Source organism: Peromyscus leucopus, chromosome 5 (assembly GCF_004664715.2).
Source record: "Peromyscus leucopus breed LL Stock chromosome 5, UCI_PerLeu_2.1, whole genome shotgun sequence".
Classification (NCBI taxonomy): Eukaryota; Metazoa; Chordata; class Mammalia; order Rodentia; family Cricetidae; genus Peromyscus; species Peromyscus leucopus.
Window position 1 is genome coordinate 125,277,725 of NC_051067.1, and position 14,980 is coordinate 125,292,704.

At 54.1% G+C, this 14,980-nt stretch overlaps 3 protein-coding genes across 7 annotated transcripts in view; 1 reads left to right on the forward strand and 2 right to left on the reverse strand.

The window, feature by feature from the left end:
• Galns (galactosamine (N-acetyl)-6-sulfatase) overlaps positions 1–2,063 on the reverse strand; it is a 34,524-nt gene extending 32,461 nt beyond the window's left edge. For all 4 annotated transcript variants that reach the window (XR_003735750.2, XM_028880856.2, XM_028880855.2 and 1 more), the window contains exon 1: positions 1,515–2,063. Coding sequence is in view for 3 of the 4 variants with exons in the window: in XM_028880856.2 (XP_028736689.1) it covers positions 1,515–1,634 (120 nt within the window). In the remaining variant the exon portion in view is untranslated. The remainder of the gene's footprint in view (positions 1–1,514) is intronic.
• A 28-nt stretch (positions 2,064–2,091) lies between these two features.
• Trappc2l (trafficking protein particle complex 2 like) lies at positions 2,092–7,239 on the forward strand. 2 transcript variants are annotated; one of them, XM_028880858.2, is made up of 5 exons: positions 2,092–2,174; positions 3,681–3,853; positions 4,537–4,624; positions 4,742–4,821; positions 5,672–7,239. In XM_028880858.2, the coding sequence occupies exons 1-5, from the start codon at positions 2,142–2,144 to the stop codon at positions 5,715–5,717; spliced, it is 420 nt and encodes a 139-aa protein (XP_028736691.1). In that variant the 5' UTR covers positions 2,092–2,141; the 3' UTR covers positions 5,718–7,239. The 2 variants fall into 2 exon arrangements, with proteins under 2 accessions (XP_028736691.1, XP_037062226.1); XM_037206331.1 differs by having other exon boundaries at positions 3,681–3,851; positions 4,529–4,624.
• Positions 7,240–9,227: 1,988 nt separating this feature from the next.
• On the reverse strand, positions 9,228–12,888 carry Pabpn1l (PABPN1 like, cytoplasmic). The gene is made up of 7 exons (XM_037206334.1): positions 12,333–12,888; positions 11,876–12,011; positions 11,521–11,588; positions 10,844–10,950; positions 10,662–10,749; positions 10,075–10,217; positions 9,228–9,547 (listed from the first exon to the last, which is right to left on the reverse strand). Exons 1-7 carry the CDS (start codon positions 12,573–12,575, stop codon positions 9,508–9,510), a joined length of 825 nt encoding a protein of 274 aa, XP_037062229.1. The 5' UTR covers positions 12,576–12,888; the 3' UTR covers positions 9,228–9,507.
• Positions 12,889–14,980: the final 2,092 nt, after the last annotated feature.

The following is a 14,980-nucleotide window of genomic DNA, read 5'->3' on the forward strand; positions in this document are numbered from 1 at the left end:
CAATGGAAATGCTCTCTGAACTTTACATGTACCTTTATATTTTTTAGTCGCCATATTAGAAAAGCAATTAGGTTACTAGATGTTGTGGTTCATGCTTGTAATCTTAGCACTGGGAAGGCTAAGGCAGGATGATTGCCTCTAGTGTGAGGCCAGCTTGGGCTACAGAGTGAGTTTCAGGCCAGCCAAAACAACATACAAGACCATGTCTCAAAAAAAAAAAAAAAAAAAAAAAACCAACAACCAAACAACAAAAAAACCAACCAAGCAAGCAAATAAACAAAACAAAAAATAAGGAGTCAAGATGAAGGCTAACAGTACAGTCACTTAACTCAATTATCCACAGTCTATCATTTCAACACTCTAGTAGTCTAATAGGGTGTTAGAGAGGACCTTTCACTCCTCACAGGCTGTCATTTGGAAAGGAGAGAACAGAAAACTGACAGGCAAGCGCCTGTAGTCAGCACTTCTGATCAAACAAGCCAACAAACCAAGCCAGTGTGAGTTAGCTCTAAACGGACCTAATACTGACAGGCACTATATATGTATGTGATATATATCTTCAGTACTGCTTAGTACTGTGCAAAGCCTGCTACCAGCCACCAGGACAGGCGCTGAAGGAGCCGGGCACCCAGGGTAGAATTAGTCATCATCCACATAGAAGGGGAAGCTGGAAAAACACATTCAAGGTTTCCTGCAGTGGATTCTGGGTAGTGGGATTATGTACAGGATTTTTCAGGCATATATTTTTCTTCATAATAAAGAACCACTAACCTAATGAAGTGGGATGTTTACTTTTTCTCCTACTAAGTCTCTAAAACCCAACTTATTTTACATACATGGCACCTCTCTATTATGATGGGCACCCACTTTGAGGAGTTAAGTGTGGGTCAGCACAGGTCTGAAGGCTCTGTGGGGAGAGCTGGGTTGGCTATTAGCCTCTGGGGTGCCCAGGACTGTTCCAAATCAACCTGAACTGGATGTGACTCTGGTTCAAATAGTAGCTGACAGGTGCCACTCTGTAGTGTGTGTCTGGGGTGGGGGGCTGATGGGCTAAGGCTCAGAGGAAGACAGGGTCCAGTCCAGTTTGGATCAGACCCAGGGCTGATTTCTAAGCTTTCATGTCACTTTCAGGGAGACAGATTCCTCAGATTGGGACACGGAGGCAGATTAGCCCCGGGGCTGAGTTCATAGACGGCTGCCTGCGGCACACCTGCTCCCTCAGGTGACATTCTTACCTTTCAGCTTTTCCATGCCCGACTTTGGTCAGAATTCCCCAGAGGCCCAGGCTGGAGGTGGGCACCGAGGGCAGGGCCACCTTTTGAGGGGAGGGGGACGCCAGGCCCCTCCCCCGAGAAGGAAGGAAGGGAGAGAAGAGCCTCCCTGAATACCGACCCCCCACTGCGGAAACAGAGAGAGCGGTGATATCGGCGTCTGAGCCTCCCTCGGGCCACCCCTCCACCGCAGTGTGGCAGCCCTGTACCGTCCGTGTCCCCCCGCTGCGCGGCCCCACTCACATCGTCCATGAGCATCAGCACGATGTTGGGGGGCTGTGGAGCCCCTGAGGCCAAGAGTCCTAGGGCGCTCAGAACCAGCAGCAGCTGCCGGCCTCCGGTCGCTGCGGCAGATGCCGCCATGGCAACCAAGCACCCGCAGCGGAGCTAAGACCCAGTCCCGATTTCGCGGCGTTTCCTTTTGGACTGCAGGGCGGGCCCCCGTGGCTGAGTGACAGGAGAGGCGGGGCCTAGGTCGCCTGACTGACAAGAAGAGTGGGCTCGGCCAGACCCGGGAGGGCGTTGGGTTTGCGATGCCGCAGGACAGGATAGGCTGGCAGAGAAGCCGGGACCCCGACCAAGCTGAAGCGTGAGAGCCGAGCCTGCCAGGCTGAGTGACACGGTAGGTGGGGCCTGACAGGAAGAGTGGGACGGAGCGAAAGAAGCAGGGGCGCTGCCAGCGTCCGAACAGGAGAGGTGGGCCTCGTGCCTGACAGGAAAGGGGTCGGAATCAAGGTCTGACCCGAAAAGCAGGGAAGAGCCGCTGTAGAGAAGGGCGGGGCCTGAGCCACAGCGGGGTGGGGTTGGGCGGAGGGATGGGCGGGGCCTGACCGCCGTCCGGTCACATGATGCGGCGCACGGCCTGCCAATATGGCGGTGTGCATCGCGGTGATCGCCAAGGAGGTGCGTGTGAAGCGGCGGGCGGCGGGCGGCGGGCGGCGGGCGGCGGGCCTCCTTCCAGCCATGCCCTCGATCTTCTCAGCTCTAGGCTCCCAAGCCTCGGCCAAGCCCTGTGGTCAGGATCCCTCCTGCCCTCTTTCGCTGTCAGCCGCCCGCCTGCCGCCACCTTGCAGGCCGCGGCCTCCGGGTTTTGAGACCCACCGGGAAGCTTGGCTGCCGCTGCAGCCCTCCACCCTTCGCGCTACGCGTTCTTCTTTTCATGGCCTCAGCTGCCTTCCGCGTCCGGTCTTTCTGTCCCGCCTTCCCGACCGTCCCCTGGCTGCCCCGCCGGTGCTATTTAAATACAAACCAGGCGCGTCGCGAGTCAACCTAGAATTCAAATGCTTTTCTTTGCTTTAGGATAGCCCCTTCAGGCCACTTGCATCCTACTCCAATCCCTGTGAAGGCCTGCAAACCTCTTGACAGTTTCCCTCGGCCCTTCTCTTCCCAACTCTTATCTTGCTGGCCACCATATATATTCATCTTTCTCTGGAAAGCTGTTTATGAATGCTAAGACAGCATCAGAGGTCCACAAGATCCTGTTGCATGGAGCCTGTATCCTACCAGGTCTTCCCTGAGACCTGCCATTAGGGATTGGGCTGCTGTGAAGCTGTCAGTATGAATGCGAGAGTTACGCCCCCATAAGCCCACCAAAATCAAAACTCAATAAAAAAATGCAGCTGCTGCTTTGATTAAACTCACGATTAAGTCCATTATCAATGCTGAGGTGTCCTGATTTGGAGACTCATAACTGCAGTGGACGAGATGATTTCTGGACGACATAGTTGAACAATGGATGTGGGAGGCCAGGAGTGAAGCTTTTGACTGTGGGCTTAGGATGGTCAGATGTGTAGAGGTAGAGATTTGAACTGAGTCTCGAAGGGCTGAGCAACAGACCACTGCCCTTGTGTGGCACATTAAGAAATAGCCAGTGTGCCTGGTGTGGGGGTGACACTTCAGAGTGTGGTGGTGGTTGAGGGAGGGATGATTCTAGGATGAAGAATGATTCACCGTAGTGTCAGGCTGTGTTGTTAGACTGTGCTTGTTGGCATTCCTGGGCCATCTCATTTCTGCTCACCTTCCTGCCCCTGTGTAGTCCTCTTCTGCTGCCATCTCCTCATCCCTCTCCTCCTTTCTGGTTGAACTAGGGCCTAATGCTGCTACTCAAGCGCTCTACCATTGAGCTACATTCCTAGTCCAATTTTTTTTTTTCTTTTAGTACTGGGAATTGAAGTTAGGGCCCTGTGCATATTAGGCAAGTGCTGTATCACTGAGTTATTACCTGTAGTCCCCTCTCTGCATATGGCATACAGTCCTCCTTAGGTTAGGTTATGCCCCTGAAGGCAATGTCTGCCACAGTGAATTTTAGAGCACGTGAGTGGTTGACAGGCTGAGAGCCCACCTTAGGAGTGCTTTGACATTGTCTTCGGAGCTGGGACTCACGAGGTGGATCACCATCCCTCCTTGCAGAATTACCCTCTGTACATCCGAAGCACTCCCACAGAGAATGAGCTCAAGTTCCACTACATGGTGCACACGTCCCTGGATGTGGTGGATGAGAAGATCTCCGCCATGGGAAAAGCACTGGTGGACCAGAGGGAGCTGTACCTGGGCCTGCTCTACCCAACTGAGGACTACAAGGTGTATCCGTCAGTGCTCAGCACTGTTCTGCATTCGTAGAGTGGGATATGGGAGGAAACACAAAGGAAAAATTGTAAGGGGTTCCAGCTGGTCAGGCAGGCAGGTGACCTGAAGCTAACCAGGGCCTCCTAACATTTTTTTCCTCCCTTTAATGGGAAGAGTCACTGGGAAAGCAAGACTGAACTTTCAGGAGGGTGAAGGTTGACGTGGCAGGGATCTGTGCTTCTCCATGCTCGTTAGAGGCCGCCAACTTTGAATCAAGGGTGATTGTCCCATGATACTGTTGTTAGGCTCAGCCTCATGTGGCACTGTAAACTCTTGGCCATTCCTTTGGATAAATTCTTAAGACCACAGAATCCAAGAACGTTCCCATGGGGACTAACTGTAGCCTATCCACAAGGACACTGGAGTCACTGTGTTAACACAGAGATGGCAAAAGTTTGGCTTTGCAGTTAACATCCCAGACCTCGCATCAGTTCAAAAGGAGGCTGAGCTGTTCCCAGTTCAGGTGCACACCTGCATGGTTGCTGCGTAGCCTCCCCAGCCTGGGCACTTCCTGTGATTCAAGGTTGTCAGGCTTCTCTCAAGGGAGGGTTCACACAGTTCTCCGGGCTTGCATGCTCTTGACTGCCATATGAAGTCATACAGCCCCTATGCCAAAGCATGTTCCTTAACAGCCGTGCAGGTATGGCTACGTGACCAATTCCAAGGTGAAATTTGTCATGGTGGTGGATTCCTCCAATACGGCCCTTCGAGACAATGAGATCCGCAGTGTAAGTGCAGGGGCTTGAGGTGGGTGTCTGCTGCTTCCCTTTCCTCTCTGAGAATGTAAAAGTCTGCAACAGCCCTGTGCATGCACTCTTTTAAACTACTTGCTGTTCATTTTTCAGATGTTCCGGAAGCTGCATAACTCCTATACGGACGTGATGTGCAACCCCTTCTACAACCCTGGAGACCGCATCCAGTCAAGGTGAGACCCTGTGTGTTTGTGTCTCTTTGTGAGACTTGCTTTGTGAAAGCATGGTCACTGGGAAAGTGAGGGAGCCATGAGCACTGTCCTAAGGCCACTGTTTCAAAGCAGCCAGCCCTGTTTTTCTAAATTAGTGCCGACACAGACCATTAGTGTGCATAGGCAGATTGGGCCAAGGTTCACCCATGTGGTCGCCCAGGTGTGTCTGTGGGTAACTGAGGACCTCCAGAGGGCTCAGCAAGCTCACAGCTCATGCTGTGACCGTAGCTTTTATGGAGGCAATGTCCTCCTGTTGTAGCCTGGTGTGCCTTTTGTGTTGGGCTTAGGTGTCTCCCCTCCAGCTGGATGGACCTCATGCAGGTGCTTCATCAGGAGGCATGGCCTTCATATGCAGGCACTACAAACCTGCTTCCAGATTCTTTTTCTGGGACTATTCCGGAGGAGCTCCTTGCAATTGACAGGTGGCCCAAGCTAGGCCCTTTGGTGGCACCTTCCTTTGGCTGAGATATCGAGAGTACTGCATCCGCCTAGATCCTAGGAGAGAGCACACTGGTGTCCCTAAGCTGTGCAGGGCATGAACACTGCCTGTTCCTGGGGCTCAGTGCTTACCCCTGCCTGCACCCTGTGTGCCTTACCCTGGGAGGGATGCTGAGGAAGTCGATGATGCAGTAGGCCTGTGGGGGCTGTGCAGGGATTGTGGAGTCAGGAGGTGGGTGTCACTGCCCAGTATGGTGGGTATGTTCTCTGCTTCCCCGAACAGTCCTGAGGACCTGGCGCGGCAGTGCCAGTCTCTACCAGCAGAGGGCAGGGTCATAGCCTGTCCTCCTCTAAATCTGGGTTCTTTTCCCAGGGCCTTTGATAACATGGTAACTTCGATGATGATCCAGGTCTGCTGAGCTGGACCTCTGCCCTAGTCACCTGGAAGAGAAGCCTGTATTCACCTCTGTTTGATGATTATTTATTCCCTTTCCTCTCCCTGAATGTAACCTGTGGGCAGGGCTGTGTGCTCTGTACCTTCCTACTAAAGGCCTCACACGACGAGATCTGCTTTGTCCTGTGTCAGCAGAGAGGGTCAGCTGAGGACCTGTTAGCTGGTCTCAGAGACTGTGGAGCTGTGTAGGAGCTGTGACCATAGCCAGGTGGAGTGAGGGAGAACACTGAGTACAGAAGGCTGTGGGCCTCCATTGTCTGAGTGGGTGGGTGGTCCAGAAGGGTGCAGCTCCAGAGGACATATGTTTCTTCTTGGGCAAGGGCTCTCAGTGTTCTGGACCCACCATTCATTTAGCCCAGAACTTGTGCTCAACCCCAGCCTCAGGAGGTGGTAAAACCTGAAAGCTTCATGGAACATAGCATTAAAGCAGCTGCTGCTTCCCATGTGCCAAACGAGAAACTCTAGGAGCCTTGCCTGGCTGTCAGTGAGCATGGGGGTCAACAGGGTCCCCAACGATGCTCCTAGGCCACACGTCCCCAAGGACAAACCAGGCTCTCCCCAGATAAAAATTCTGTGGCTGTGTGGAGGTGGTGACTGGAGCTGGCTCCTCTGTGCCACTGGACAGTGTGGTGTCCTGGGAGATGGCAAGGCCTGGAGGACCTGCCCCAGGTCTGAGTCCCCTTCAGAGGTCTTCAGAGTCTCTGGCTTCCCCAAGTCATCAGCCCAGGACCTCCCGCTTCCCTGTAGAGTTTCTCATGCCTGGGCCCAGCAGGCTGTGACTCGTCCACATGAGCTGGGTGGAGTAGCAGAGGAGACAGCCCATCTCCATTGTATCAGGGCTTCGCTCCAGTGAGCACAGGGTAATTAAAAATGCAGGAAGAAGCCAGACCTTCTAACCAGTCCACAGAAGTGGCAGACGAAGTCGGACTGAGAAGTTCCACAAGCAGCTGACTGACAAGGACAGCTCAGATGTGCTTGCGTTAAGGCTTTAGCAGGAGGTTGGGCTTGGCAAGAGAAGACAGGCACACCAGTGAGGTGGGATCCTGGGATCTTGAGTATTTAAGGAGGTCACCATACCTGAGAATTAGCTAAGCTGGAACTGCACCTCGTTCCCCAGTCCTTCCCCCTTCCCTCCTTACAGACAGAACCTCAGGTTTACTGGAGGAACTTGGCTAAATGCCATTTGTTTCCCTCCCCTTCACGCCAGGGCAGGTGGTTAAGGCATGTGGAGGGTGGTATTGGGAGAGACCTACAGGACACATCTTTCAGAGTAGCTTCAGCCGATGTTCAGTACTCAAGACTTTCTGCTTTTCTCCTGCCTGGAACTTGAGTGTAATAGTGGGAGCTTAGGCAGCCCTCTTAGGATCATGAAGGTAACAGGATATGCAGACAGGAGGACGGAGCAGAAAGGAGCCTGGTCTGGGCAAATGGGCTGGCCCTGGACTGTTCGTATGTGAGACAATAAACTGTAGCTCTCTCCTCTTTAAGCTGCTGCTGTTTGGGTTTTCTGACCGGTATAGTTAGATTGTGTGTAAGTGTGCTCTGTGTGTGCACTATGTGTGTACACTAGGGAGTCTTCTCACTATCAAGCTCTAGCAAACCAAGCTTATAATGTCATCTGCTTGCCTTGATGTGGCCATGAGACTTGCAGGTGAGTTTGATCCTGAGGCTGGTCTTGGAGACCACGGTCACTGCCTGTCCATTATGAGGCAGGCTTTCCACCCTGGGGCCAAGATGGCAGCTCTGGTTAGCTTGTGACTTACTGCAGGTAGTCTGTGAGGCCATTGGCTGCTTACCTTCCTTTCTGGTACTGTCATGCAGACCTGGGGCCAGGGCAGCCTGGCCACCCAGCCCTACACTAGGAGAGAAAGCCGTGGACTGACACTGGTCACGCACACGGCCGGGGGCTGCGGTGCTGGTGGGGTCCTCACTACCGTGAAGATGGTGTGCTGAGGGGGGTTTGTACCTCAGTCTTCTGTCCTTGGTCCAAACAGACCTGAGTCCATCAGAAAGGAAGGCCCCTCCCAAGAAGAGAACTTACTGTATATATAAGAAGAGGACCAGAAGCCCCTGAGCTGAGGTGACAGCAACATGTCAAGACCAAAGCCATCCCCTTGGCGGGAGATGCCCAAGGTTCAGGGAAAGCAGGGCAAATACCCTGCCAGGAGACCAGGGCCAGGGCCTTGGCAGTTCTGAGGCTGGAATGTGATGAGGCACAGGCTTCACCCTTGGCAAAGCCCTGCCAGGCCACTTTGATACTGGGGAGTCCCCCCCAAGGCCACCCTAAGGCAGATTTGCTGCTCACCATTTGCCCACTGGGTGGCATTCACCCCTGGCTGGTCAGGACAGAACCAGTCACTTCCAGAGGTGAATAAGGCTGCTCAGACTCCTGGGGCTACCCTACAGGTGCCACAAACAGACTTGGCCATTTACACAGTGGCTGGAGGCAGGGCTGCTTCCTGCAGGCCCAGAAAGAGTCTACTTCAGGCCTTAGCCAGCTCCAAATCTTTGCCTTGACCTCTTTGTCTCATGCCTCACCCACTGTTGGGTTTGTGGTCCACTGGCAGTCTGGGAATTTTTTTTTTTTTGAGACAGGAATTTTTTTTCTTGAGCTGTGTAGCTCTGGTTGTCTTGGAATTTACTATGTAGACCAGGCTGTCCTTGAACTCACAGAGATCCGCCTGCCTCTGCCTCCCAAGTGCTGGGATTAAAGGCATGCACCAGTATGCCTGGCTTTGAAGTTAATTCTTACTATATGTCTTCAGAGACCCTTTTTCAAATAAGGTCACAGGCTGCCTTCAGAAGGAGAAGATGTGCTTGCATTTTCGGGGGGCACCGTCCACTCCACTAAGGACAAGGGACATGTGAAAGTGGCTTGGGGAGGTCAAGCATTGATGGAGTCTAGGAAAGGGCAGCAACCTGTCCCCAGAGCAGTCTCCTGGTGCCGGGGGTCGTTTACTTGGCAGCTCTGCTGGGGCTTAAGGAATGAAGGAAGTGAGCATAAGGCAAGGAACGGGGGTGGGTGCACACAGTGACCACACTGGACAGACTTGGGCCTGACCAGCCCTCTTCCTGCTGAGTACAGTGGCGGTGCAGGGTGGCCTGTCTTTGTCACATACACACACACACATGTACACACACACACACACACACACACACACACACACACACACACACACTTTAGAACAGGGGCTCCACCTCTGCTTCCTGAATTGACCAGTTCAGACACCTTCCAGGGCAGGGTGGAGGTGAAATCCAGCTATGTCTAGAGAGCCAATGTGGGGCATAGAGGCATAGTTATGGGGTGGAATTCTGCTCACCGTCTATTGAATCCTAAGGCAGAGGAGAGCCCCATTTTCTGGACTCAAGGTCACATCCCATTACTACCCTCTCTGTGGCACTCCATGGAGAAAGGTACAGTGTAAATTGTGTCTGAGGGAGGATCAAGCAATGAGACTTGTTACATGCTCTTAAAATATTCAAGTTTAATAATTTATGCTTTACTATTAACACACATGCCTGTTTTTCTTTAAAAGTACTTGAGTATGCCGATCCCAGCTTCCCTGGGCTTTCCCTTCCTCTCCTGCCCTCTGCATTTCCCTGCCCTGTGCCTTCCCACTGTGACCCAGGGGTCTAGGCCACTTTCAAAGGCCCTTGTGGGCTGCCAGGCTTGAAGACCAGTTTGGAGTAAGTGGGAAGACCGCTGTTTACTCCTGATCCAGCTCCTGGCCCCATTTTGAAACTGGGCCATCTTTTCAATATGGTGAGAACCATGGTGAGACGCGTCCACGGCCCCTGCAGAGAGGGAGGGAGACAAAGGCAGCTGAGTTGCCTTCAGTGGGATAGGCCTGGAGGACACCTGGGCAGGGAGCCTGCGAAGCTGCTCAGGGACTGTGGGAGGCACCTTCTCAGGCTCCCTGCTCTCGTGAGGAAGTGGTTCCAGGGGAGGAGGGAGGTCTGGGGCCAGAATTTGCCACACGTGGCCCATGGGCTCAGCTACTGCCTTACCTGTACTTCAAGCCAGAGGGGCCTGCTGTGGATCCCACCCTCTATGGCCTAGCACCTGCAGAGTCCTAGTGACCAGGAAGGAGTATCCCTACCAGGTAGGGAGGTTGCACAGAGGCTGTCCAGGCGAGTAGAAACCATGAGCTCTGACTCAGCCCTTTCCCAAGTGCCCTAGCCAGTTAAGGTTCATGTGAGGGGACAACAGTCCTCTCTTAGCATGATGCTGTGCAGACTGGCTCTAGCCAGCTTTAGGGTCAGGCTCCAGGAATCTTGCTGCTCAGATCTCCAGACTCAAACTCGCACTTGGGCTCACTTACCGGCTTTGTCCATGGGGTCTGAACCGAGATCTTCGATGGAGGCTACCGTGCAGGAAGGGCTGAGCCCTGCTGCCCAAGTGTGTCCGCAGCCCACCACGATCTGTGGAGCTGATTCCTGGGAAGTTCGTCCTTTTGGGAAGTACCTGGATGGAACCCATGCCATGGTCCAAGACACTGTTCTGTACCCTTCTTGCCAGGGTGGCCTGAAGCCAGAGTCCAGACTAAGACCAAGGCTTCGGATTCCTGACCTAGATGTACCATTTAGGCTGAAACTATCCATCCACCTTCACTTGGATGCAGCTGTGATCACATGGCATGCCTGGTCATGGCCAGCATCCTCTGGCAGAGGAGTCTGGCTCATCTCCCCAAGCCACACCCACACCAAGCTCTACCCGGGTCTCAGGGTTTCCATCATGCTCTAACTTGAGCAATGCCCACCCAGCTAAGACACCCAAAGGGTCAGGCTGGGTGGTTATGTGTTCTGGGGCAGGTACTCCAACCTCTCTGAGCCTGAAGAATGTGAGTTAATGTGCAAGCAAGGCTCAGTGGTGACTCACAGGTGCATGGAGACACCTGGGGCAACATACCTTGATGATCCGCCCTCGGAAGGTGCTCTCATCCAGATCCACAGCAGCCTGGACAGAGCTCTGGGAAGCAAACTCGATATAGGCATAGCTAGGGGGGAGAGAGGTGGGGAACGATGGGGCCAGCAGTGAGAGGCCAGGCCAGCCCCGCCCTCCCTGCCCTCCCGCTACAGCCCCACACTGACCCCTTAGGGTGTCCAGAGAACTTGTCGCACAGGATGGTGACCCGGTGAATCTCCCCACAGGGGCTGAAGTAGGCCTCCAGCTCAGCAGCCGAGCCTCCATAATCCACCTGCTCTCAGAAAGGGCACCTGCTGTAAGTGCTGGGCTCTCTCTGTCGACCTCCTTCCGAGGCAGTTGTGGCAGAAAGGGGTTAGAGGGACCCCCAGGGTTGGTTGGCCCCTGGCTGGAAATGGGCTGAGGCTTTACCCACTCCTGCCCAAGGCTGATTGCTGAGAGCCAGTCAAGGGCTTCCTGTGTGGGCAGCTGGTTGTGTCCCAGGTATTGGCTCATGCCAGGTGTGTGGAGCAATAAATCTCAAGGAACTTCAAATTTCAGAGTGTGTTGAGAAACCAGAATTCTTGACCTTAGCTTCAGCTGAATGGTCAAGGACTGGCCACTACGTGCCTCCATGGGTTTTGCCCAAGAGCTACAACCCGCCCTTTCCTCTGCTGCAAGTAGCATCAGACCTGCCCCTTCAGTCTAGTCTTGGAGACACTTGAGTTTACAACCCTACAGCCCCCTACCTCAGTCTCCTAGCCAGCCCCATCCAGGGCAGACGTCGATGTGTGTACCCAGCTGAATGCCCTAATTGGAGCCAGATGCCACGAGAGGGCTGTGACCTCCCCGATCTGCTACTCACGTTGCCCACATAGACAGATCTGTGGTCAGCCTCCACCTTTTCCTTGGGGGTCCCAGGGAAGAAGTAGCCTGTAGAGAAAAACCTCAGGACCATCAGGAGGACCTCATTGAGGAGCCCATTCCTCATGACCCCAGGGAAGGTCGCCCAGGCTTCCAAGATCACATTGTGGGTTTGCAAGGCCTGATGCTGTGGGGTGATCCAGAATACTTCCTCAATAGTCCTCATGTAGAGTCCATGCTGAGTACTTCTCCATTGAGAGCAGTGGGGTTTAGAGTCTTAGCTGAGTGGTCAAGGACTGGGACAGTTGTCCATCTACCATCTGGGGACAGGGTCAACAAGGGTCCCGGGTTCCTACCTATGGTCTCAGGGCTCAGCAGCTGTCTGGCCTCAGCCCCCTCTTCCTCTGTGACCCTTCTTTGTACATAGGATGGCTCCTGTCGGGTGTCAGCATGCTCCATGGCCCACAGCTTCAGCTTGATGGCCTCCAACTCCTGCCCGTCATCCCACAGTAAGCTTGGGGTAGGTGGCCTGCAGGCCCCTCCAGAATGGAGGGCAGGTGTGGCCAGCCCACCCTGGAAGAGTCATGGCTACTAAGGAATGACCTAGGTCATCCTGTTCTTCCCATAGCCATAGTCCAGACTAGGGGCTCGGGGCCCAGAAGCCCCTGACACCTCCACCCTAGGACACCTCCCCCTGGTCAGAAAGGCCCCTGTGGTCTGTAGCATTGGCTCTTCCACCTCCTAGTCAGCTGTGCTCCTCACCCCCATGCCCAAGCCCATGCCCTGCCTCCATGGGTCATGACGGGGTGCTACCTGGTTGTATACTGGAGACTCGGCCAGGTTTTCTTGCTTCAGCATGGTCAGCAGGAAGCCTGCATCTCCATTTTCCTCGGCTTCCTCATCACTCTCTGCTCTCCTCTCAGCTCTTGGCCCCAAAGGGGTCTTTTCAGCCATGCCCCAGGCCCCCCAACCTTGGGCCTCAGGATCTGAGGAGACCTTCTGGAGCCAGGCTTCAGTAGGGGGAGGGAAGAGATCATTGCTCAGGAAGGGCCACATGGTATGAAAAAACAGCGGGCTGGGCGAACCTTGGCTCTTCCGGTCTGCTCACCTCCACAGCTGCATCTTCCTTGTGGCCCTCCCTTTTAAGTCCTCATCCTGACCAGCTGCTTCCACTAAAGCACATAGGAAGGCCTCCCAGCTTGGGCCAGGCTGTTGAGGGAGAGGTGGTACTATGGGTGTCTGGATATATTGGGTCAGTTTGAGCAAGGGCCCCTGGAGAGCTAAGAGATCAGGCCTGGCCTCATCCAGAGTAGGGTTCCATATTCTGCCCTAACCATGAGTTCCTCCAAGACTCTTCCCTCCCCACCTCTACGCAGGGCACCTTTAGATGGGAGCCTATTAAACTCTGGCACTATTTAGATGATTCCTTTTGCCATAAGGGAGGCTCAGGCTGAACTGTACAAATTGGATGATGGGTAGTTGGTGGATGCAGGCAGGCACAGTGGTTTCCAGCCCTGCTCATCTGCTGCTGCCCCTCTGCCCTCACCCTACAGGACTGTTGCTAGTCTCCACTGACTCCTTCCTGTGGCTTCCGGAAGAGGGGCGGACCTACTCGCATATTGCTGGCGTTTAACTGGACCCAGGCACTGAGGTTTCTTGAGTCTACTCTGCTGAGCCTCATGCTGTGCATGTTATTGTGGCGCTGAGGTTTCCACGGGGACCTTCAGGTTGACTCCATGTCCTCAGATCCACAGCCACACTTCTGTGACCCTGCCCCCAGGCTAGCCAATGGGGTCTTTCTTAGAACCTGGGCTGGGATAGGAGATAGGTTTAGTGGGCTACACTGTATATGCGGAGTTTGGTGACTGACACCTCCCACAACCTGGGGTGGGTGGAGAGGTTGAGAGGCAGAGGTGGGGGGTAGCTTTGGCTGTTGAAGCCCCAGGAAACTGAGCTTCTGACCCCTAACCTGACTTCTCACGTGCTCATTCTGTTCTCCAAAGTAGCTGAAAACTATCATGCCTCATGCAATGGCTCATACTTACACTCAGCACTTGGGCCTCTGGGGCAAGAAGATCACAAGTTCAAGGCCAGATTGGGCTCCAGAGTGAGGTCCTGTCATAAACAACTCCACAATAATAAAAACTGCGGTGACCTCCATGCCTCATAAGGGGAGGGCTGTGGGACATGACCTGAGATAAAGTAATCCTGACCAGAGACTGAGTGGCCACTGGCCTCTCCCCAGTCCTGCTTCGGTTACTTCCCTAGGTCCTTTCTGGCAGACCAGGGCTACTCAGAGGCGGCACCCATGGCTACGCAGAAAACAAGCTGGCCATGCTGGACGATCTGGACAGGGACAGACAAGGAGCCACTGCCACCCTCCACCTTGTGTGTGCAGCTCTCTCTGCTGGGGTCCTGTCTGGGTCTTCCCTCTACTTCCATGTAGGAGGTAGGACATGGCAGGCTGTGTCCAAGCCAAGACCATCTGGATGGAGCCCAGTCCCTGGCCAGTCTTCCCTCTGAGCTCAGTGTCTGCAGTGGAAAACCCTTGTCACTCTCCTCCCCCTCGTGCTATCCTGAGATTGCTGACACACCAGGCCCAGTGGGGCTCCAGCCAGGCGCCTGGCCTAGGGACAGCGAGCTCACCCCCATGCTGGCCTCCCCCACAATGCTTTAAAAAATACACCGTGTTCCAAGTTGGGACAGTATTAATGACAGTCGCTTTCTCCAGGCAGCTACCACTGCACCCTGAAGCACTATGGCCCGTAGCTGGTTCCAGAGGGATTCCCCTGGAGCCAGGACACAGCTGCCACAGGAGCAGCCTGGGAGATGGGTCTTTCTGCTGTGCCTCTCTTAGGTCCTGAGTTTCCCTCAGGTCTTAAGTCTCCCTTTAGGGTTCCCTCAGATCCGGTGTCCCCCTCAGGTCCTCGGTGTCCCTTAAGCCTTTAGTGTTTCCCTCAGCCAGGTCCCACTGTCTCCCTCATGTGGACAGCTCAAAGAACTTGGCCCCAAGAGTAAACCAGTCAGCTATCGGTCAGGCCCTTGAAACTCCCAGGGTCATTCTTGGGGCCCAAGATTTTCCAGAACTCCCCAAGGTCCAGCCTTCCAAGATGGACCCCATTTGCTAAAGATATAGCAGCAGCACATGGAGCTGAAGTTCCCTTCCTTTGTCCACCCCAAGTCTTCTGTGGTACAACTGAACACCACATCCACCCTTGTCCATACATCAGGTCTTTCAACATGGTGATCGTGTGTGCGCAACGGTCTGGAGGAGCAGCAAGTCATCATAGCAAACGCTCACTTTATTACACAGATGTAATTAACCTGATCATCATGTCCACGGTCCACGGGGCAAACACATAGGACAGCAGAGGATAGCGATGGGTGGTATGGCACACCACCCAACGTGGAGGGCTGTGGACCACCGCTTTTCACGAAGAAAACATCCAGTACCCTCCTCC

Bases quoted from the DNA above. Each gene is read 5' to 3' on its own strand.
- Trappc2l (XM_037206331.1), top strand. From the start codon at position 2,142: ATGGCGGTGTGCATCGCGGTGATCGCCAAGGAG. The intron at 4,625-4,741 runs GTAAGTGCAGGG...TTCATTTTTCAG, and splicing joins GAGACAATGAGATCCGCAGT to ATGTTCCGGAAGCTGCATAA. The intron at 4,822-5,671 runs GTGAGACCCTGT...TTCTTTTCCCAG, and splicing joins GGAGACCGCATCCAGTCAAG to GGCCTTTGATAACATGGTAA.
- Pabpn1l (XM_037206334.1), bottom strand. From the start codon at position 12,575: ATGTGGCCCTTCCTGAGCAATGATCTCTTCCCTCCCCCTACTGAAGCC. The intron at 11,589-11,875 runs GTAGGAACCCGG...TTTTCTCTACAG, and splicing joins GCTGAGCCCTGAGACCATAG to GCTACTTCTTCCCTGGGACC. The intron at 10,750-10,843 runs GTCAGTGTGGGG...TCTCCCCCCTAG, and splicing joins TTCTCTGGACACCCTAAGGG to CTATGCCTATATCGAGTTTG.